This window comes from Cherax quadricarinatus, chromosome 17 (assembly GCF_038502225.1).
Source record: "Cherax quadricarinatus isolate ZL_2023a chromosome 17, ASM3850222v1, whole genome shotgun sequence".
Taxonomy (NCBI): Eukaryota; Metazoa; Arthropoda; class Malacostraca; order Decapoda; family Parastacidae; genus Cherax; species Cherax quadricarinatus.
The window spans coordinates 22,222,002-22,246,766 of NC_091308.1; the positions used below are offsets into that span (position 1 = coordinate 22,222,002).

Genomic DNA, 24,765 nt, shown 5'->3' on the forward strand with positions numbered 1-24,765 from the left:
GAAGTCTGATATTTTTCAGGAAGTGACTTTGGAGGTACAGGCTAATGAGAAGTGGAAGGCATGGTTGTTAGAAAATGTAAAATGTTATATAACCCCATATGAAAATAATGAATAGTTTTTTATAGCTCCCACAGATTAACTATTGGAGTTCATGAGGAATGAGACATTTATTGTAATTTGTAAGCATAGATTTATCTACTCCATGGGGAAGTGGAACAGAATTCTTCCTCTGTAAGCCATGCATGTCGTAAGAGGCGACTAAAATGTCAGGAGCAAGGGGCTAGTAATCCCTTCTCCTGTATATATTACTAAATTTAAAAGGAGAAACTTTTGTTTTTCATTTTGGGCCGCCCTGCCTTGGTGGGATACGACCGGTTTGTTGAAAGAAAGCTTCATCTAGCCTTTACTGTTCTCCTGTGTATCTGAAAATTGAAGAATCATTAAATCATATATTGCATACACCAGATAATGCTTTTTCTTTCCCCCTAGGAAAGATGGGAATAGGCTGGAGAATATATTCACTTCATTGATATACACAGTTCATGTCATTTACCAGTTATGCTACAGAAAGGAGTGATTCCCAGCAGGGTTTGTTACTGCTGTAAATATCATTTGGCATCACCTGCTAATGTATAAAAAATAGTGTACAGTGGACACTCGGTTATTGGCCATAGTCCATTCCAGAAGGTCTGCCGAAAACCGAAATAATATTTCCCATAAGAATTAATGTAAATACAATTAATCCATTCCAGACAAAAATATTCACAAAAAAAAAATAATTTTTTTAACAATTATATAAGTCTTACATACCTTTATTGAATGGTAATGCTGGCTTCTGGAAGATAGGGAGGAGGAAAGAGGGAGGAGTTAGTGTTTGGAAAGGGAATCCCCTTCCAAAAAAAACTTTAGGTAGCAAAGCTTTCTCTGGGGTTACTTCCCTTCTTTGTCTTTTAACCCTTTCAGGGTGGGTGTCGTACTAGTACGGCTTGCACGCCAGGATTGGTGCCATACAAGTATGCATAAATTTTAGCGCCTTCAAATCTAGCGAGAGAAAGCTGGTAGGCTTTCATATGAAAGAATGGGTCTGTGTGGTCAGTGTGCACAGTATAAAAAAAATCCTGCAGCACACTGTGCATAATGAGAAAAAAAACTCCGACCGTGTTTTTTGTTGAAAACAGTGACTTTGCAGTATATTTTCGTATGGTATTTATGGTTGTATTCTTGTTTTCTTGGTGTCATTTTATAGAATGGAAGACATATTACAGAAATTGAGATGATTTTTGATTGGTTTCACAATGAAAAGGACATGTACCTTGAAATTGAGCTGAAAGTAGCAGAAATGTTCGATTTTTGCCAATGTTCAAAAGTAAACATATCATGCCACGCGTCCAATGCACGTCAGTTGGCGAGTCTAATATTCTTTCACAAGTGCGCTGATATTATTTATACCATTTTTACACTAATGCAGTAGTCTGCGTAACAGTAAATCTTCTATTTTTTGTGAGAATAAAAGCTCAAAGTGGAAAGCAAAAGAAATGTAAGAGGGGCCTGGGGATGTGACTAATGAACAGAGAAAATGTTATTTTAGTGCCAGGAATGTCTGTCTTGTTTATTCTGGACCCTATTTTGAAATTGGCATCTTTTGAAATTTGTGTGAAATTAGCAAAATTGCCAATTTCTGACCACTTTATTGGATAGTTGAAATCAGTAATTGGTTGGTTTCTTGTACGCATTCAATAGAACAAATGGAACTCTAACAAAACAGCCATGAGTTTTGTCAACTGGTGCATTGGAATTGGCCAAAAAGAGGGCTCAAAGTGGGCGAAATCGCTGATGTGTAAACATCGTCGAGACTGCTAACTTTGCGAGAGCATAATTCTGTAAGTTTTCCATCAAATTTCATACTTTTGGTGTCATTATGATTGGGAAAAGATTATCATTTCATAAGAAAAAATAATTTTTATTTTTTCGAAAAATTTACAACCCTGAGAACAAGTTTAGGAGAGGGCTTCTTGATTCTGAAAGAGTTAATGCCACTAGGATCAGCTTGAGTCACTGGACCCCTGTCTCACAAAATAACTGTCCAGAGTGCTCTGTTTCTGGCATCTCTTTAAGATTTCCCTGAAGTGGGACAAGGTTTTGTCACTAAACATGTTGCAGATATGGCTTGTTTCAGCTTTGTCAGGGTGGTACTTCTCGACAAAACTTTGCACATCATTCCACTTTGCACAACTGTTCTTAATCAATGAAGAAGGCACCTCCTTCACTCCCTCTTCCTTCTCCTCTGAAGCAAGTCCCTCAGCTGCAGTCTGTTGCTGTTCAAGTTGAAGCTCTTGCAGCTCTTCAGTGGTTAGCTCTTCCCTATGGTCCTCCACCAACTCTCCCACATCCTCACCACTCACCTCGAACCCCAGGGACTTCCCCAGTGCCACAATAGAGTCCACAGGGTTGGCAGGGTCAATGTCAGCCTCAAACCCTTCAAAATCCCTCTCTTGAACACAATCTGGCCACAGTTTTCTCCAAGCAGAGTTCAAAGTCCTGGAAGCCACTCCCTCCCAAGCCTTACCTATAAGGCTTATGCAATGGAGGATAGTGAAGTGATTCCTCCAGAACTCTCTTAGAGTCAACTGAGTGTTCAAGGTCACTTAAAAGCACTTTTGAAACACTGCTTTTGTGTAGAGTTTTTTGAAGTTAGAAATGACCTGCTGGTCCATGGGCTGGAGGAGAGGAGTGATGTTAGGAGGCAAGAACTTCACTTTTATAAAACTGAAGTCCCTAATCACTTGGTCTTCCAAGTCTGGAGGATGTGCAGGAGCATTGTCCAGTACCAGGAGGCATTTGAGTGGCAATTTCTTTTCCAGGAGGTATTTTTTCACACTTGGGCCAAACACATCATTAACCCTTTGATTGTTTTGGTCGTATATATACGTCTTACGAGCCACCGTTTTTGACGTATATATATACATACTCAAATTCTAGCGGCTTCAAATCAAGCAGGAGAAAGCTGGTAGGCCCACATGTGAGAAAATGGGTCTGTGTGGTCAGTGTGCACCATATAAAAAAAATCCTGCAGCACGCAGTGCATAATGAGAAAAAAAAACTTTTTTTTTTATTAAAATGCCGACTTTGTGGTCTATTTTTGTATAGTATTTATGGTTGTATTCTCGTTTTCTTGGTCTCATTTGATAGAATGGAAAACATATTATAGAAATAGAGGTGATTTTGATTGGTTTTACTATGAAAAGAACCTTGTAATGGAGCTCAAAGTAGGGGAAATGTTTGATTTTTGCTGATGTTCAAAAGTAAACAAATGATGTCATTGTCCAATAAAAGTCCAACTAGCCATTTTAATATGCAGTCATGAATGAGTTGACATTATTTATACAATTATTACAATATTGCAGTAGTCTGCATAACAGTAAATCTTCTATTTTTTGTTTGAATAAAAATTCAAGATAAAAAGCAAGAGTAATATCACAGGGGCCTGGAGACATTACTGATGAACAAAGAAAATGTTATTTTAGTGTCAGGAATGTCTGCATTGTTCATTCTGGATGCTATTTTGAAACTGTCATGTTTTTTAATTTTTGTGAAATTGGCCAAATTGCAAATTTCTGACCACGTTATTGGGTAGTTGAAATCGGTAAATGGGCAGTTTCTTGTACTCAGTCGATAGAAAAAAATGAAGTTGTAAAGAAATAGCTATGAGTTTGGTCGACTGGAACAATGGAATTAGCCGAAAATAGGGCTCAAAGTGGGCGAAATCGCCGATTCGTAAATATCACTGAGGTCGCTAACTTCGCGAGAGTGTAATTCCGTCAGTTTTCCATCAAATTTCGTTCTTTTGGTGTCATTACAGTTGGGAAAAGATTCTCTATCGTGTCATGATTTTTTTTTTTTTTTTGCGACGCCAGGAGACACCTTAGGATTTGGGGCTGTGACAGTCAAGGGGTTAACCCACTCTTTGAAAATTTACCTTGTGACCCATGCCTTATGATTAGCTTTCCATATCACACACAATCTATTCTTCATGACATTGTTTTTCTTGAATGCTCTGGGATTTTCGGAGTGATATACGAGTAAAGGCTTCACTTTGAAATCCCCACTAGCATTACCACACAACAAAAGAGTAAGCCTGTCTTTCATAGGCTTGTGTCCTGGCAGTACCTTTTCCTCCTGGGTAGTGTAGGTCCTGTTTGGCATTTTCTTCCAAAAGAGGCCTGTTTCATCACAGCTGAACACTTGCTGGGGTTTGAATCCTTCAGTGTCCCCTGGAATTCCTGCATGAATTTTTCAGCCGCACATTTGTCAGAACTTGCAGCCTCACCATGCCTTACAGCGCTGTGTATGCCACCACTCTTCTGAAATCTATCAAACCATCCTTTGCTGGCCCTAAATTCACAAACTGCAGCACTTGTTCCAGGCATTTTCTTTACAAGATCCTCACGAAACTGCCTTGCCTTCTCACAATTAATCAACTCCACAACACTGTCTCCTACTAATTCTTTTTCCTTAATCCACAATAATACTGTAATAACTTTTCCATCTCTTCCATTATTGGTGGCCTTTGTTTAGTTAGAAAAGTTTCTCCGTTTGTAACATTAGCATCCTGGATTTGTTCTCTCTTTGCCAGGATGGATGTAATTGTTGATTTATTCTTGCTGTACATCCTGGCAAGTTACACCACCCTATCACTTCACACTTAAATTCCATGGTGTTTCTCACTTTATTTACCACAGGAACTTTCTTTGGAGCCATGGTTACTTATTTCACAGTTGCACTGCAAAAATGACACAAAGTACAATGGGAAATAAGCAAAATGTTTGGATGTATGAGCAGAAGGTTTCTCAGCCACCAAGAGACGCAGCCAAACTGACGCGCAAGCAGCCCCAGCCGGTGGATGGACGCGTCCCAAATGGCCGATCACCGAATTAACGGCCGATAACGGGGCACCGAAAAACTGGCCGAATGCCAAGTTGGCCGATAACAAAACCGGCCGATAACCGCGAGTCCACTATACCTTGTTCATGGTTACTCCAGTAAGAACTAACTTGGTAATAGTGTATATGTATACAGTTTGTTTTTTCCTGGCATTCTCTAATTATGAGAATCATAAGTTAGACCTCATCTCCAAGAAGATAGTAGAGAGATATTCAGCAACCCCTACAAGTGTAATTAGAAGGTTCAAACAGAACTACAATAATTAACTGGATTTAATGGTTCCAAAGGAGACAAAAATACTTTGAAGAAACTCCCAATTTCTATGGCTAAAATTATTTAAAAAGTAAATAACCTTCTACAAAGAAAATAAAATCCTCACTCTCAACAATCTTAATAGCTTCTTTTCCACAATAGGAACAAACCTAGCAAACAACATTCCACATTCCAGAAGCTCAAACCAACATCAGTAGCTGTCTGACATGCACTTATCCAAATACTTTCTATTTGGCTCCTACCACCTCCAAAAAAAATAACTTCAGTAATAAAATTGATTAAAATTACAATTAGTAGCATATCTGAAGCATCTATAATTACATGATTATACCAAATAGCACACACAAATATTACCTTTGGCAATATCTTTCAACAAATCACTTGATGTGCAAAACTTACCATGTGTTTAACAGAAAACCAAAATGGGCTTGATGAGCTTCTCTTTCTGAGAGCTTATAGAGTTTGCAACCTTGAGTTTTTAGAAGAGAAATGTGACACCATTAGCAACTTATTTTCTTCATTACATTTTACCCTTGCAATTCACCTGAGAATGCAGACAGAAGTCTCAGAAAATCCTATCCACTTACAATGAAGACAATCTAAACAAGTTCCTTATCTTCCCAACAGGTAACACTGAAGATCTGCTCACCAAGGCACTGAAGGTGTACTAATCTAATGTAGCAGTCATCATGACAAAAACCATTTGTGACATCAGACCTGGAGACACAGACACACACACACACACACACACACACACACACACACACACACACACACACACACACACACACACACACACACACACACACACTCACACTCACATTCAGACGAGTCACAGGGACATTAGGAAGTATTTCTTCAGTCATAGAGTCGTCAGGAAATGGAATAGCCTAGCAAGTGAAGTAGTGAAGGCAGGAACCATACATAGTTTTAAGAAGAGGTATGACAAAGCTCAGGAAGCAGAGAGGGAGAGGACCTAGTAGCGATCAGTGAAGAGGCGGGGCCAGGAGCTGAGTCTCGACCCCTGCAACCACAATTAGGTGAGTACACACACACACACACACACACACACACACACACACACAAACGATCCCATCAGTTCCAGCTGCTTTACCCCTTTTCATTCTACGTAATGCCTCACGCACCTCCCCCACACTCACATCCTGCTCTTCACTCCTAAAAGATGGTATACCTCCCTGGCCAGTGCATGAAATTACCTCCTCCCTTTCTTCGTTGACATTTAAAAGTTCCTTAAAATATTCTCGCCATCTACCCAAAACCTCCATCTCCCCATCTACTAACTCCCCTACTCTGTTTTTAACTGACAAATCCATTTGTTCCCTAGGTTTTCTTAACTTGTTTAACTCCAATTTTTTTTCTTATTTTCATTAAAATTTCTTGACAGTACCTCTCCCAGTCTATCATCCGCTCTCCTTTTGCACTCTTTCACCACTCTCTTCACTTTTCTTTTACTCTTCATATACTCTGCTCTTCTTATAACACTTCTGCTTTGTAAATACCTCTCACAAGCTACTTTTTTCTCTTTTATCACACCCTTTACTTCATCATTCCACCAATCACTCCTCTTTCCTCCTGCACCCACCCTCCTATAACCACAAACTTCTGCCCCACATTCTAATACTGCATTTTTAAAACTATTCCAACCCTCTTCAACCCCCCCACTACTCATACCTGATCCAGCCCACCTTTCTGCCAATAGCTGCTTATATTTCACCCGAACTTCCTCCTGCCTTAGTTTATACACTTTCACCTCTCTCTTACTTGTTGTTGCCATTTTCCTCTTATCCCATCTTTAAACGTATACGAGAAAATTTTAGTAAGGACTTAATTTTAAATGGGTTCTTGCTACTTGACCAATTTTACTTATTCCATATGACACACACACACACGCACGCTTATACAACAGGCCTAGTGTCCAATCAACATGTGCCTAGGACAAAATGGTAACTAACTAACACACACACACACACATTGAGCTAGAGAAAGAGAGAGAGAGAGCTAGAGAGAGAGAGAGGGAGAGAGAGAGAGAGAGAGAGAGAGAGAGAGAGAGAGAGAGAGAGAGAGAGAGAGAGAGAGAGAGAGAGAGAGCTAAAGAGAGAGAGAGCTAGAGAGAGAGAGAGAGAGAGGGAGCAGTGCTAGTGTATACAGTAAGGCCCCACTTACACAGCAGGTTAGGTTCCAGGCTACCACCGTAAAGTGGAATGTCCTTTGTTTTCCACTTATAAATACATATAAATGCTAGATAACAAGTTTACACTAACATATATTAAGTTAGCAATAGAACTATGCATTAAAAATCAATAAAAAGTAAAATACACATGTAGTACACTAATTTTTTACCTAAAAATATTTGTAGTCTTAATGTAGGGTGAGATGAGTAGTATTTATTGTAAGAAATCAGGTGTGGTAGGTATGGTAGCCAGGCCAGGCCAGGCCACCCCTCACACACGTAATATACTATGACATTTAAAGCATCCCAGAGTGATAAAATGCGCATACAGTTCACTCATTACTTACCTTAAAATATTTGTAGTCCTAATGTACTGTGAGAGGTGAGTAAATGAGATAAAACAAATAAATGAGAAAGAGAGAGAATGAGTAAATGAGAGAGGACAAAGACACGGAGTATGTAAAGAAACAGATGAACTCTTCTGGTTCTGGCTCATACATGTTTCTATTATACCATAATACAAACACTTTACATTGTGTACAAGTTGTCTCCATGTTGGTACAGTAGAATAAATAAAGAGCAATGCTCCCATTCTCATGTAACACCATTTTTAGAAGAAATGACGCTCTGAGCGAAAGCATACAAAAGGAATAATATTCTACCATGTGCAGGCTGCGATAAACAATACATAAGAGAAATGTCATGGGGCATAGATAACCAGAACTCAGAAATGCCAGTATGTATACTTGAAAGATTTATAACACAATGTGCGAGTCAGTCATCTGGATAAACGTGTACACTTCATGGCGTGGAAAGATGCCAAGCTTATTATTAAAAGAAGGAAACAGATCCACTTGATGATGCCTGAAATTGACAGTCATTGGCACAAAAGACAAACAGAACCAGAGTGCTTTCAGTGTAGTAAAACCCTTGGTAAACACATTATCTTACATTCATATTCAAATTCAAATTTTTATTTCTTTTTATGTGGTATAAAAATATTGCAGTTTATATATACAGTGGAACCTCAGTTTTTGTTTGCCCTGGTTTTCATTGAATTCGGTTTTCAACAACTTTTTTCGTCAAAATTTTGTCCCAGTTTTCATTCAACACCTTGGTTTTCGTCGAGTTGACAGTGGTCCGCTGGACCGAATGTGTCCGCCTACGTCCACACAAAGCATCCCACGTGTTCTGAGTCAGTCTGGCTTTGTTTCTCGTCGGTAGAGGGTGGTAGTGATGGTAGTAGATGGTGGTAGTGATGGTGGTAGTGATGGTGGTAGAGGGGTGGTAGTGATGGTGGTAAAGGGTGGTAGTGATGCTGGTAGAGGGTAGTAGTGATGGTGATAGAGGGTGGTAGTGATGGTGGTAGAGGGTGGTAGTGATGCTGGTAGAGGGTAGTAGTGATGGTGATAGAGGGTGGTAGTGATGGTGGTAGAGGGTGGTAGTGATGCTGGTAGAGGGTGGTAGTGGTAGTGATGGTGGTAGAGATAAACTCTCCTCCTCTCCCCTCCTCTCCATCTTCCATACACCAACAAGAGTCTTCAATAAACGTAAAAGTGATGTTCAATGTTCATTTATCCATTTCATTAGTGCTTTATATTTATTTCTCATTGTTTTCTGTATGTAAAACTATAGTTATTCTCTCTAAAATGTATTTTTTGTTAATACTTTTGGGTGTCTGGAACTGATTAATTGGATTTACATTATTTCTTATAGGAAATATTGCTTCAGTTTTCGTCGAATTTGGTTTTTGTCAGACTTTCTGGAACCAATTAATGACGTAAACCGAGGTTCTACTGTATATGCAAACATACGAAAAGTGTACTTTCTTGCATTCACATATATGCAGCCACATCCGTACATATATATGAATACATACACAAAAGCTTATGTATGTACACGCATGCATACATACATCTGGGAATGCATATTTTTATTACTACCCTGCACTATTCCATTTGTGTGCATTGAGGTAGAGGAAGCAGGGCTTATGGAACACAGAAAGGTATTTCTGGAATCACACAGTAACCAATATGCAGTACATGTTGTTGTTGTTGTTAAGATTCTACATTTAAACAGCTGGCTAAGTTTTTGTGGCATTGATACTTCATTTTTTCTTGATTACCAATACTTATTATTAGTTTTACCCATATTTTTCTCTGTCTGGTCATTTTCATTACTAAAACAGTAACTGATTAATCACATTACTTTTGTGTTCACTACATTTACTCATATTGGTATTCTGCTTGTCATGTCTCCACTCTAGCTATAGTGTGTTAAGTAAATTTTAGTGTAGAATTGATCAGAAAATGTTCTATAATACTTTTGGATTAGAAATTATTTGCCTGGAAATGATGACTCATTTGAGAAGATTCTATGTTAACAACCTTTATTTAATTGAAGGATTACGTAAGTTTTACACCTCAACTTGTACCTTGATGGCAGAGAGAGGCTCTTGATCTAAGAAACTGCACTTACCCTTGCATTCCTTGGATCAAATCTGAATGGCTGTCATTCCCTAGTGCTGTATGACCCTACAGGTTTAGTGATTCCTGATTAAAATGATAAATAATTTGGTAAGTTGTAGCCATGAAAAGTTTAATACTTTGGAGGGTAATATTTTTCTCTCTCAGAAAGAGTGAAATTATGACTGAAGTTACTATAAGGAAAGCAAGAAGGTGTGATTGCAAGCTCTTGATGCAGTTGATTCAAGAATCTGCTGAATATCAGAAACTTCCTCATCACTCCATCATTACTGCTAAAGGTAAACATTTTTTTTTTATTGAATCATGTACCTGTGTTTGCATACAGAAAACTACATATTCTTTTCTGACTGTTTTAATATAAAATTACTGTATATTTCTTGAAAGATGAAATTAAAGTACACTTTTTGACTGTTGCATATATTATATTTAGTTAGCACACTGGCACCTCGAGTTTTGAACAGCTCCCAACTCGAACATTTATGTAAGTATATTTTTGTAGGTGCTTTTGTAAGTGTATTTTTAGGGGTCTGAAACGGACTAATCTAATTTACATTATTCCTTATGGGAACAAATTTGTTCGGTATCGGCACTCGAACAGCCTTCGTAACTCGAGGTACCACTGTACTATGTCTCTTTTGACTATTGTCTGTGTACTGTATATCTCTATTTTTTACTGGTGCTATGCCTCTTTTGGCTGTTGTTTATCTATGTATACATACCTATGTTATACCATACTTGATCAGTGCAATGCCTCTTTTAACCTCAGTCCAAATATGTACTGTCAGAATGCTATTGCAGCATTGTTCAACAGATTTATAAAAATATAAATTTTCCAAAACATAATTCAGCTAGCAATCCCCAAAAAATAAAAAATGGAAACCCAGCAGAAATCACCTATGGGCTAATTTCTAACCTTCCCTTATTACCAGTATTTAAAAATTTTGGACAAATAATATATAAGCAAATGTAAGCATTCGTAACTAAATATTATACAGTGGTACCTTGACTTATGAGTTTAATTTATTTCGTGACTGAGCTTGTAACTCAGTTTGCTAGTAGTATATCAGATCAGTTTTCCTCATAGAAATTAAGTGAAATGCCATTAATCCGTTCCAGCGGAATGCCTGGCTCTCGGAAGCCAGGAGAAAATACTTCAATATAATGCTAATATCAACTCTACAGCTTATTTATCTATCACAGTTGATCTAATATGACATAAACAATATAGATAACATAAGATGACATAAACAATATAGATAACATAGAAACATAATATATACTCTAGAATGAATAAAGTATGTCATTATGTGATGAGTGGTGGCGGCCACTCCTGAGGGAAAAATAATTATCACTCTGACCATATCTTCCCAGTCTTGCCTTTCTGAAGTTTTATTATAAGAGAAAAAAGAGTGTTTGTGAGGCTAACTGCACTAGATCACTAGTTTTGTAAGGAAAACACTGAAACAAAAGCAATTTTCTCATGTTTTTCTATGATTTCATTGAATGGACATCATCCTCCTCCTCTTCTCAGCACTGTCCTTTGCACTTACTTTCTTAGGCCCCATGATTAAAAAAAGAAATTTGGCAAAATAACCACAAAACGCTGGGATAATGGGCGGATGTTGTGGCATTCACTGTGCCAACTAGTGGCGGTGTATCTGAAGCTCGCTCGTAACTCGGATTTTGGCTTGCAACTCAAAGCAAAAAATCAGCCGAGCAACGGCTCATAACTCAGAAAACTCCTAAATTGGGGCACTTATAAGGCAAGGTACCACTGTATTCTTGTCAGTTTGGTTTTAAGCCAGGAAAAAGTATGCATGAAGTATGCTTGATAAAATACTAAAAGTGCTTGACTCACTCTTTTTCATCCCTAGAAAATAATGAGTATCCAATGGGTCACTTTATTGATCTTAGAAAAGTCTTAGATTCAGTAGACCACAACAAATATAAATACAAATACGGTGGTACCTTGACTTACGAGTGCCCCAATTTACGAGTTTTCCAAGTTACGAGCCGTCTCTCAGTCGATTTTATGCTTTAAGTTGCGAGCCAACCCCTGCCCCACCCCACCCACATATTACGTAAACAAACCAGGCAAACATGTTTAGTCTTCGTTCATACACGTTTGTATTATACCATAATACAAACACTTTACATTGTGTACAAGTTGTCGCCACGTTGATAAAGTAGAATAAATAAAGACCAACACTTCCATTCTCATGTAATTTTTAGAAGGAATGATGCTCTGACAAATTATTATTATTAATGTTATTACAAATTATTATTATTACAAATTATTATTATTACAAGTTACAGTGGAACCTCAAAAATCGAACTTAATCCGTTCCAGGAGCTAGTTCTAAATTCGAAAAGTCTGAAATTTGAAGCAATATTTCCCATAAGAAATAATGGAAATACAATTAATCCGTTCCAGAAACCCAAAAATATTCACACAAAAAATACATTTTATAGAGATTAATTACAGTTTTACATACAACAAATACTATAGTTTTTAATTATGTATAGTAATACATATAAAATAAAATTTTTACTTACCTTTATTGAAGATTGGTGATGGCATCTGGAAGATAGGGAGGAGGAGAGAGGGAGTTGGGGTTAGTGTTTGGAAGGAGAATCCCCCTTCATGAGGACTTCAGGTAAAGCCCTCTCTGGGGTTACTTCCCTTCTCTGTCTTTTAATGCCAGATGATGCTCCAGATGAAGCTCTTGCTGGCCTTAAATTCACTATCAGCACTGGTTCCAGGAGTTTTCTGTACCAGATCGGCATGCAACTTCCTTGCCTTTTCGCAAATAATCATCTCTGAAACACTATCACCTGCAATCTCTTTATTCTTGACCCACACCAGCAACAACTTCTCAACCTCTTCAACTATTTGTGGTCTTTTTTTGGTTAGCATATTAACAGCTTTTGCAACATCAGCTTCCTTGATTTGTTCTTTCTTTGACAGGATAGAACCGATGGTCGACTTGTTTTTCCCATACATCCTGGTAAGCTCAACAAGTCTCACACCACTCTCATACTTCTGTATTATTTCCTTCTTCACATCTATGGTGTTTCTCACTTTCTTTACCACAGGGGTACCACTAGCAAGTTTCTTTGGGCCCATGGCAGCTTATTTCACAGTCCTACAAGCACTAAACACAACAAAATAATCGTAAAATGTGTGAATGAGAGCGCAGGTTAGTGTTCATTCAAGCATAAACAAAGCTAGACTGCTCACGGCGCCTGCACGGACAGAGCGGGCCTGTGGACATGTCCCGTACCCGGCGGTCCGAAAATAGGGGCGCGTTCGATAATATGGACACAATTTGTCCGAAAAAATGGTCCTATTTTCGAAACGTTCAATATGTGATACGTTCGATTTTTGAGGTTTCACTATTATTAGTACAAGTTACTGTTCTTATTACAAGTTATTATTATAATCATAATAAAAAAGAAGTGCTAAACCCACAAGGGTTGTGAATAGCTATAGATAAAGTGAGGGCATATGAAAGGTATAAATTTCTAGTTAAGTAACTGGTGTTTGACTAGAGAAAACGTAATTCTTCCAACAATCCTACAAACTGCTTGGCAAACAAATCTTATATTTATGTCAGTTTTTATACTGTGGGTGTATGTATTGTGTTTATATGTTATGTAGTGTGTTTATTATATAATTTTGAAAAAAATATCATAGATGGATTAATGGAAATGTCTATATTAATGTAATATATGATATTTAATGAGCCCAAGAGATTACATGTATATGGCGTCAAGTAGAGACTCTTAGTGATTTTAATGTGTACCTGCATGCCAGCACAGTGTGTAAGTATATTTAGGTACAGGTACATATAAGTATAATTATCAGAGTACATGTACATATAAAATATGCAATAACTTTAAAATGCTTGAAATTTTGGAAAATTTCCAGACGTAATAGAGAGTTGTGCTCATGGAGAATGTAAACAAACTGGGTGTGGTGTGCCATATTTGAAAGACCGCTCACTATATAGCAAATTTCAGTCATAATTTGAAATTGCCATATTAGAGGATCACTGTAAGGCGAAATACCGTAAAGTGAGGGCCCTACTGTATCATGTTTCTATGTTGTTTATATTGTTTATTATGTCATATTAGATCAATTGTGATAGATAAATAAGCCGTAGAGTTGCCATTAGCATCATATTGAAGTATTTTCTCCTGCCTCCTGAGAGCCAGGAATTCCCCTGGAATGGATTAATGGCATTTCAGCTAATTTCAATGAGGAAAATTGATTTGATATATGAGCAAATTGAGTTACGAGCTCAGTCACAGAACGAATTAAACTCATAAGTCAAGGTACCACTGTACAAATAATTTATTTTTTTTCTGCAATACGTATATAGGTAATGTAGTTTACACGTAATAAAATATTGTAAGGCACAAATGAAAGCCACTACACTGAATCATAGGCTGTGCTCTTACATACAACAAATTGTTAGTATTAGACCTCACCTGAAATGCCATGCAGAAGTACAGGAGGGCCCCACTAAATGCAACAGGTTAGATTCCAGGCTACCACTGTAAAGCAAAAATTGCTGCAAAGTGAAACAGCCTTTTGTCACTTTCAAATACTACATATAAAAGCCTGATAACATGTTTGCACTATCATATATTAAGTGAGCAATAGAGCTAGGCCTTAAAAATACATATACAATACACACATTACTTACCTTAAAATATTTTCGTCTCTACCTTACAGTGGGTGGTGAATATATTTATTGTAGTAAGTCTGAATAAATGAAGAATGGGTACAACTGAAAACCGCTGCATTAGTAAAATGCTGTAAAGTGAAGCACTGTAAAGTGGGGTCCTCTTGCATGGACTTTTTCTTGTAAGAAACATTTTTTTCTTTTTTTTTAACAAGTCAGCCGTCTCCCACCGAGGCAGGGTGACCCAAAAAGAAAGAAAATCCTCAAAAAGAAAATACTTTCATCATCATCAAGCACTTTCACCTCACTCACACATAATCACTATCTTTGCAGAGGGGCTCAGATACGACAGTTTAGAAGTCCCTCTAAACTGTTAATATCCCAAACCCCTCCTTTAAAGTGGAGGCATTGTACTTCCCATTTCCAGGACTCAAGCCCAGCTAACCAGTTTCCCTAAATCCCTTCACTAAATATTACGCTGCTCATACTTCAACAGCTCGTCAGGTCCCAAAAATCATTCGTTTCCATTTACTCCTATCTAACACGCTCACACACGCTTGCTGGAAGTCCAAGCCCCTCAAACACAAAACCTCCTTTACCCCCTCCCTCCAGCCTTTTCAAGGATGACCCCTACCCCTCCTTCCTTCATACAAATACAGTGGACCCCCGCTTAACGATCACCTCCAAATGCGACCAATTATGTAAGTGTATTTATGTAAGTGCGTTTGTACGTGTATGTTTGGGGGTCTGAAATGGACTAATCTACTTCACAATATTCCTTATGGGAAAAAATTCGGTCAGTACTGGCACCTGAACATACTACTGGAATGAAAAAAGTTCGTTAACCGGGGGTCCACTGTATAGCTAATGTATTTTCTTAGGAAATAAAGTCATCTTCTGTGAAACGTGACAAATAATATCAGTTAGGTATTGTTAGCAAAATGAGGATACTAATTTCTTGTTATTCACATTCTTATTTTTGGAACGTTGAAGAAACAGTTTACATTCTGTTATTGACCAGATAATTTTTTTTTTTATTAACACATTGGCCATTTACCACCAAGGCAGGGTGACCAGAAAAAGAAGAAATACTTTCATCATTCACTCCATCACTGTGCTACTAAAGGCATGCTTACACTACAGTTAAAACTGCAACACATCAACACCCCTCCTTCAGAGTGCAGGCAGGCACTATACTCCTCACCTCCAGGACTCAAGTCCGGCTAACTGGTTTCCCTGAATCCTTTCATAAATATTGCTTTACTCACACTTCAACAGCACGCCAAGTCATAAAAACCATTTGTTACACCAATTTGTTATGTAAACAACTCTAGGCCAATATCAAACTTACCATTGTTATCCAAAATCTCTGAGAAACTCGTGCACAGGAGACTATATTCATTTATATCAGCACAAAACATACTCAGTCCCTGCCAATTTGGCTTCAGAAAAAATAAAAGCACTAATGATGCAATTGTAAAAATGTTGGATCTGCTTTACACAGCATTGGAAAATAAGGAATATCTGCTAGGACTTTTTATTGATCTAAGAAAAGCTTTTGACACAGTAGACCATCCTACTCCACAAACTTGACCGTTATGGTATAAGAGGCCATGCACTTGCATATTTCAAATCCTACCTTACTAATAGGTATCAGTATGTCACCATTAAAGACAGCCTCATCAACACAGCCACTTGATACTGGAGTGCCACAGGGAAGTGTCCTTGGTCCCCTACTCTTTCTCGTATACATCAATGAACTTCCTAACATATCCCAACACCTGAAACGCATTCTCTTTGCTGACAACACGACTTATGTCATCTCTCACCCTATTCTTGCCACCCTCAACACCATTGTTAATGAGGAGCTGTTAAAAATATCTACTTGGATGACAGCCAATAAACTTACACTTAACACTGACAAAACCTGCTATATTATGTTTGGTAGCAGAGCAGGTGTTGTACAACTTAACATTAAGATCAACAACACTCTAATTGCCAGACATAATGAGGGCAACTTTCTAGGCCTATACCTCGACAACAACCTGGATTTCAGCACCTATATCCAACACATAACAAAAAAAGTATCCAAAACGGTTGGGATCCTCTCCAAGATACGATGCTACATGCTGCAATCTGCCCTTCTCACACTATACCATTCACTCATTTATCCATACCTCATCTATGCTATTTGTGCTTGGGGATCAACTGTAGCAACACACCTAAAGCCAATAATAACCCAACAAAAAGCCGCAGTAAGAATAATCACGCAATCCCATCCCAGGAAACACACCTCCCCCACTCTTCATAGATCTAAACTTACTCACTGTTCAGAACATCCACACTTACTAATGTGCAATCTACATCTACAGGACCTTAAATTCCAATATTAACCTTGACCTAAAAGGCTTTCTTGATAGTTGTGACAGGATCCACAGGCATAACACCAGACACAAACATCTCTATGATATTCCCCATGTCTGACTAAACCTTTACAAAAATTCAATGTATGTCAGAGGGCCTAAAATCTGGAACACCCTACCTGAAAACTCTAGAACTGCAGACACATTCATCACTTTCAAAACTACCGTTAGAAAACATCTTATCTCCCTGATACACCCCATCAGCTAACTACATGAAAACCACCTGGTGGTTCACACTTACACTCACACACTCACCCAGTTGACTATAAACACAGAAATACGAATCTTAAAATAATGAATCCTAACTAGTCATAAGTTTGCCTGTGATACTCCAATATAGAAACTATGTATGGTACCAAAACAAAAGTATTGACATTGCTAATTTTACAAAGTGTAATGTAGTTACTTAGCCTTAATACCAACTTGTTCCATTATCTATAATAATTTAGAGTTATGAATTAATCTTAGTCTGCCTGAAATGCCTAGCCATGCTAGGTGTGATAGTGGCCCTCTCAGTAATTAGTATTTTATAGCATGTAAACCACACAATATCCTAAAATATGTAAACCCCACATTGTAATCTTTATAGAGAATAAACTTGATTTGATTTGATTTCGTTTGTCTCCACTCACTCCTATCTAACATGCTTGCACACAGTTGCTGGAAGTTCAAGCTCCTCACACACTATATAATAATAACAATAATACTTTATTTCAGCAGGATACAATGTTTGTACAAAGGTGAAGGACATTTAGGTGTGCATGCAGAAAGCCCCTTAATATGCAAAGCATTTCAGGCAAACTTGAGACTAACTTAAGATTAAAAAGGGAATGACAGTTTCTGCAATTTTATACATACAGTCTCTTAGGTGCATGTAGGTATAAATTTAGGAGTTACAATAAATGCAAGAGAATTGAATATCCTTTTAGTTCATGCTATATAGCTTTTATCAAGTTTAACTGATAAGGAATTACAAGTTTGATTATGTTTATGGGTGACGAAGATTCTGGCATATTAACATAAAGGGGACACAATCTATGTTTTAATGATTGAGAGGATTACAGATACAGTGGAACCTCTGTTGTCGAATGGACTAGTTGTTGAACAAATCGGTTTTTGAACCGATTTGTTTGATTTGGTTTTCATACGTTGCCTTGGTTGTCAACTGACAACGCTCAGATCACGTGTTCACTAGACAGAGTCCACAGTGTGGGTTTCAGTCAGTACAGAGACTAATGTGCATGCTGTAAACATCTCTTGAGCTCTTGTTGTGCATTTTGTGATATTTTCTTGTTATTTTGCAGTTTTGGCACAATTTTTTTTTATTGTGAGATAAACTATCATGGGTCCAAAGAAGGATAAAGAGATGAAAGCAAAAAAAAAAAAGTTGTAAAAAGTACTATTGAGTTTTTTGGTAAATCGAAGTCTACCATTAGCATGATACTGGGCCAAAGGGAAAAAATTAAAGCAGCTGACCCAGCAAAAGGTGCAAAAGTAATATCAAGGCAAAGGCCACAAATTACTGAAGAGGTTGGAAAACTCATGTTGATTTGGATAAATGAAAAACAGTTACATGGTGATAGTGTTTCAGAGGCCATTATTTGTGAAAAAGCGAGGCGGTTGCATGATAACCTTCTAAAACAAAAATCCTGGAACAAGTGCTGAAATGCAATCCTTCAAGGCTAGTAAGGGTTGGTTTGATAATTTTAAGAAAAGAAGTGGCAGTCATAGTGTGGCTAGGCATGGGGAGGCTGCCACTGTTTACTGGCAGCCTCCTGGCTGTATGAAAGTATGTTACTGAATTCCAAGAGTATGTAGAGGTTGAGGGATTTCCCCCCAACAAGTCTTTAATTGTGATGAGATAGGCCTCTTCTGGAAGAAAATGTCCAATGGACTTATGTAACTGAAGAGGAAAAGTCACTGCCAGGACACAAGCCAGTGAAAGACAGGCTCACTCTGTTACTGTGTGGTAATGCAAGTGGGGATTTGAATCTGAAGCTCTTACTTGTTTTATCATTCTGAAAACCCATGAGTTTTTAAGAAGAGCAATATGAAAAGCAAATTGGCTGTAATGTGAATGGCCAACATGAAAGCTTGGGTAACAAGACAATTTTTTTATTGAGTGCATTCATGAGGTCTTTGCTCCCATTGTCAAAAACTACCTCATTAAAAAACAACTGCCACTCAGGGCCCTCTTACTTATGGATAATGCTCCTGCTCACCCTCCAAACTTGGAAAGTGAGTTGCTGGAGGAGTTCAGCTTAATAATTGTGAAGTTCTTGCCTCCTAACACCACCCTGTAATCCAGCCCATGGACCAGCAGGTCATTTCTAACTTTAAGAAACTCTACACCAAAGCACTTTTTGAAAGGTGCTTTGAAGTCACTTCAGAAACAAATTTAACCCTCAGGAAGTTCTGGAAGGACTGTTTCAATATCCTCACTTGCTTGAGGTTTATAGACAAAGCCTGGGGGGATGTCTTCCAGGACCATGAAGCCAGCATAGAAGAAATTGTGTCCTGACTTTGTGGCAACCAGGGATTCTGAAGGCTTTGAAAATGAGCCTGAGCTGGTAGAGGATATTGTGTCCCTGGGAAAGACTTTGGACCTAGAGGTGACTGAAAATGATGTGGAGGAGTTGGTGGAGGAGCATAGAACTGAACTCACCACAGAAGAATTTGTATACCTTCAGAAGGAGCAGCATTAGATTGCAGCAGAGGAGCTGTCATCAGAGGAAGAGGAGAGATGGGATGATGTGCCTATTGCTCTTGTCAAGGAAATGTGTGCTAAATGGCATAAAGTGCAGGAATTTGCAGAAAAATACCATCCAGACGAAGCAGTGGCCATCCATCTCTCGAACGTGTACAATGACAGTGTAATGTCTCAATTCAGACAACTGTTGAAAATAAATGGTATAAAATACCGACACAATGGAAACATAAACTCATATGCAGTTTGTGACTTGAAAAAGCCCACTGTGTGGGCAAAACGTTGTCAATAAAGGATCACATTAAACTGCATATGTGTTTATGTTTCCTTCAGACAACTCTTAAAATGGAACCTGAAACAAACCTCACTGGACAGGTTTTTAGACAAAGAACCAGTGAGTCAGAACAAGGTGTTAGTGGTGAAAAGAGACAAAGAATAGAAACACCATCAGATGGACAGTTGCCTAGTGTTGAAAAGAATCAAAGAAGAGAAACAACACCAGAATGACAGTTGCCTGACATATTATTAGGTGACTCTCCTTCCAGGCAGTAACATACCCCTTCCTCTCCTCTGCCTCCTGCTTCCAGTATGCCATTAGCTCTCCTCTGACAGGTAAGAGGCATTTAAATTTTAATTTACTGTACAATCAAACCTCGGTTTTTGTATGCCCTAGTTTTCGTACGATTTGGTTTTTGACGACTTTTTTCATCGAAATTTTGTCCCAGTTTTCATATACAGTTGAGAAGGATTTTGAAGGGTTTGAGGCTGATCCTGATGACCCTATGCCTGTTGTGGAATCTATTGTGTCTTTGGGAAAGTCCATGAGGTTGGATGTGGAAGAGTTGGTGAACAGCCACAGGAAAGAGCTAACCACTGAAGAGCTGCAAGGCCTTCAACTGGAACAGCAACAGATCACAGCTGAGGAAATTGCTTCAGAGGAAGAGGAAGAGAGAAGGGAGAATGTGCCGCCTTCAGTGATTAAGGACGTGTGCAAAGTGAAATGAGTTGCAGTGTTTTGTGGAGAAATGTCAGCCTAAAAAAGCTGTTGCAAGCCATGTCTGCAACATGTTCAATGACAATGCCTTGTCCCATTTTGGGCAGATCTTAGAGATGCCGGAAACAGACCTCTGACCAGATTTTTTGTGTAATGGGTCCAGTGACTCAAGCTCGTCCTAGTGCCAGTAAAAGACAAAGAAGGGAAGTAACCCCAGATAGGGCCTTGATACCTGAAGTTCTCATGGAGATAAACTCTCCTCCCTCTCCCCTCCTAGCCGTCTTCCATATGCCAACAAGAGTCTTCAATAAAGGTAAAAGTGATGTTAAATGTTCATTTATCCATTTCACTAGTCATTTATATTTATTTCTCATTGTTTTCTATATGAAAAACTATAGTTATTCTCTATAAAATGTATTTTTTGTTAATATTTTTGGGTGTCTGGAATGGATTAAATGGATTTACATTATTTCTTATGGGAAATATTGCTTCAGTTTTCGTATGATACAGTTTTCATCAGACTTTTTCGAAAGGATTAATCACAAAAACCGGGGTTCCACTTTACAGCATTTCAGTTAAATTTTCATTTTCACAGTTTCCCTGTGCTGTATAATTTTATACATTATTTTATGTAGTAGTTAGTACATTATTATTAATAAATCATTATTTTTGTCATTTTTGGTCTGGAACAGATTAATTAGAACATAAGAAAGAAGGAACACTGCAACAGGCCTACTGACCCATGCGGAGCAGGTCCATGTGTTCCCCCCCCGATAAGACCAATGAACCCCCCCCTGGATTAGCCCAATGACCCACCCAGTCTGGTCACCTAAACTCGAGGATGGAGCACTGCACCAGACCCAGCAGCACAAACTAGTCAGGTCCAACTCACACTCACCCACACCCACTCATGTATTTATCTAACCTGTTTTTAAAACTACACAACGTTTTAGCCTGAATAACTGTACTCAGGAGTTTGTTCCACTCATCCACAACTCTATTACCAAACCAGTGCTTTCCTATATCCTTCCTGAATCTGAATTTTTCCAACTTGAAACCATTGCTGTGAGTCCTGTCTTGGCTGGAAATTTTCAGCACGCTATTTACATCCCCTTTATTTATTCCTGTTTTCCATTTATACACCTCGATCATATCCCCCCTAATTCTACGCCTTTCGAGAGTGTGCAGATTCAGGGTCCTCAGTTTATCCTCATAGGGAAGATTTCTGATACTATTTACATTTTTCTTTATGGGAAAAATTGGTTTGCTTGTTGACCATTTTGTTTGCCGAACCGACATCTGGAATGAAGTTAGTTCGACACCCAAGGTTCCACTGTACTGAGAATAAAATTACAGTGGACCCTCAGTTAATGCCAGAGAGCTAGGCTTTAATCGATTTAGCCTTTAACCAAATTAATTTTCGCCGTAAGAAATAATGGAAATCCAATTAATCTGTTCCAGACACACAAAAATATTAAACAAAATAATTTTTTTACATGAAATATACATTTCCCTACACAGAAAACAATGATACATGCACAATTAAACAATAATAACATCACACTTACCCTTATTGTGGACTTGCTGATAAGTGATGAGACAGTAGGAGGGCAGAGGATGAAGGTGTTCTATTGTTTGGAAGGGGAATCCCCTTCCATAAAGACTTCAGTAACAAGTCCTTTTCTGGCTTGTGTCCTGGGAGTGCCTTTTCCTCCTGAGTAATGTAGGTCCTGTTTTGCATTTTCTTCCTAAACAGGCCTGTTTCATCACAATTGAACACTTGTTGGGGTTTTAATTTTTCAGCCTTTATGTGCCCCTTAACCCTTTCAGGGTCCAAGGCCAAAATCTGAAGAAATTTTGAAAAAAAAAAAAAAATATTTTTTCTTACAGAATTAAAGAGCATATTTTTGTGAAGGTAATAAAACAAAAAAAAATTAGAATCTGATCATTACTTACCGAGATACAGTGCCAAGAAGTTTATAGAAAATGATGTGGTGGCGGCAACATCGACGAATTCCACATACGCATATTATATTATTTTGTTGTTTTAGTTGTTTTTTCTTTTCTTTTCCAATTTTTTTCTATTCCTACTAACATTTGGGGCCTGAGAGACCAATACTGTATATAATTGATACATATATACTCACTGTATTGAACACAATAACCGCACTAAAGTTATCATATTATTGTTTACCACTGTTGTTTATTACAATAAACATGCACAAATATTGTATAATACTAATGTTCTATCATATATTTACATATTTACAATCACTGGACATGGTTTTAGAACTGCTGGAGCTTGTGGAACTCCTTGAAACAAGGCACCATGCACAGAGGCACCTTACATTCCTCACACATAAACCGAGTGTCTTTGCGTCTTTGTTGCCGTCGTTTTGTTTGTGCACAGACAATGCAGCTCTTCTGAGCAAATTTCTTTTGAGTTGAAGGAAGCTGTATTATGAAATGATCACCTTCTCTCCTCAAACGCTTGGGTATATTGTGATGAATTCGAGGACCATGTTGTATTGCAGGTGTTGTTACCTGGTACTTCATTATGAGTTGTCTGACAACAGACAAACAAAATTCACCATACGGTGGTCTGTTACCAGTCTTTATTTGGTACATATTATATGCATTCAGCATTGAAATGTCCATGAGATGGAAGAAAAGTTTCATGTACCACTTGTAACTCTTACGAACACAGTCAACAAAACCAATCTGCATGTCACACTTGTCAACCAAGCGCATGTTTTGTGTATAATCAATCACTGACACTGGTTTTCGAATACGTTCATTAGTCACTCGATCAACTTTGCCACTGTCTTGCATTTCATTACGGTGAATGGTTGTCAACAATGTGACATCTCGTTTGTCATGCCACCGTAATGCCATGATGTCATTGGCAGTAAACACCTGCACGTCATCACCACGAACACCTGCGTTGAGCCTGGGCATATGTTTACGATTAGAACGCACTGTGCCACACACATCTGTCTTGTTCACTTGCATGAAATCACTGAGTAATGGGCTTGTGTACCAGTTATCGGTATATAATGTATGGCCCTTACCAAGATAAGGTGCCATCATGTTTCTCACTACGTCACCTGAGATACCCAATAACATCTTGGTATCTTTCAATGTTTTACTACCCGTGTATACAACAATATCCAACACCAGGCCACTGTCACAATCACAGAGTACAAACAATTTTATACCAAAGCGGTTCCTCTTGCTCGGTATATACTGCTTGAATGACAGTCTACCTTTGAACAAAATCAAAGACTCGTCAATTACAAGATTCTTGAATGGATAAAAGTATATCCTGAACTTTTGTTTGAGATACATGAAAACATTTCTAATCTTGTATAACCTGTCACTTCTGTCAGGCCTGGTTTTGTCAGAGAAGTGCAACATACGTAACAGTAAGATAAACCTGTTCACTGGTATTATTTCACTGAAGGATGGGGTACAAATTAGCTGATCTGTGGACCAGTATGCTTTTATATTATGCTTATAGACGTGAGGCATAAGCATTATTGTTGCAAAAAGCAAATACATTTCTGCAACAGTCGTCTCTTTCCACCTGTGTAGTCTTGACTGTGGTGATAAGATCGTATTTGCCATGGTGTACTGAAAATACTTATTACTTTCCCTGACAATAATTTCCATCAATGGCTGGTCAAAGAATAATTCAAAGAATTCCAGTTCATTGGCCGTGGTTCCAAGGGGACAGGTAGGTAGAATTCCACTTTGAGAGTCATCAAAGTGGTGAGGGCTGGGAACAAAATTGGGATTTTGCTGCCAATCCCAGATACGGTTTGCTGGTGGATACTGGACATCATAGGCTGGTTGTACGGGTGGTTGTGGCGGGCTGGTGGGTGACGCTCCGCTTTGTCCTTGAACTGACGAGTCAGCAGCGTGGGTCCCCGCGTGGCACAGTGAGTCACGCATGGCGGTGCCACTACCACCACCAGCACCACTAACACCATCCACTGATGCCTGTGGCCCATCCATGCCAAGTGTAGCCACATCATCCTCACTATCACTACCTAAAAC

At 38.4% G+C, this 24,765-nt stretch overlaps 1 protein-coding gene across 7 annotated transcripts in view; it reads left to right on the forward strand.

Moving 5' to 3' along the window:
* LOC128686383 (thialysine N-epsilon-acetyltransferase) overlaps positions 1 to 24,765 on the forward strand; it is a 122,636-nt gene that overhangs the window by 18,550 nt on the left and 79,321 nt on the right. For 3 of the 7 annotated variants that reach the window (XM_070085855.1, XM_070085858.1, XM_070085859.1), the window contains 2 exons: positions 5,842 to 6,254; positions 10,039 to 10,169. In XM_070085855.1, coding sequence (XP_069941956.1) covers positions 10,052 to 10,169 — 118 coding nt within the window. In that variant the 5' untranslated portion in view covers positions 5,842 to 6,254; positions 10,039 to 10,051. Of the gene's footprint in view, positions 1 to 5,841; positions 6,255 to 10,036; positions 10,170 to 12,458; positions 12,549 to 24,765 lie in introns of those variants that run through there. The other 4 variants (XM_070085857.1, XM_070085856.1, XM_070085860.1 and 1 more) reach the window with 2 other exon arrangements.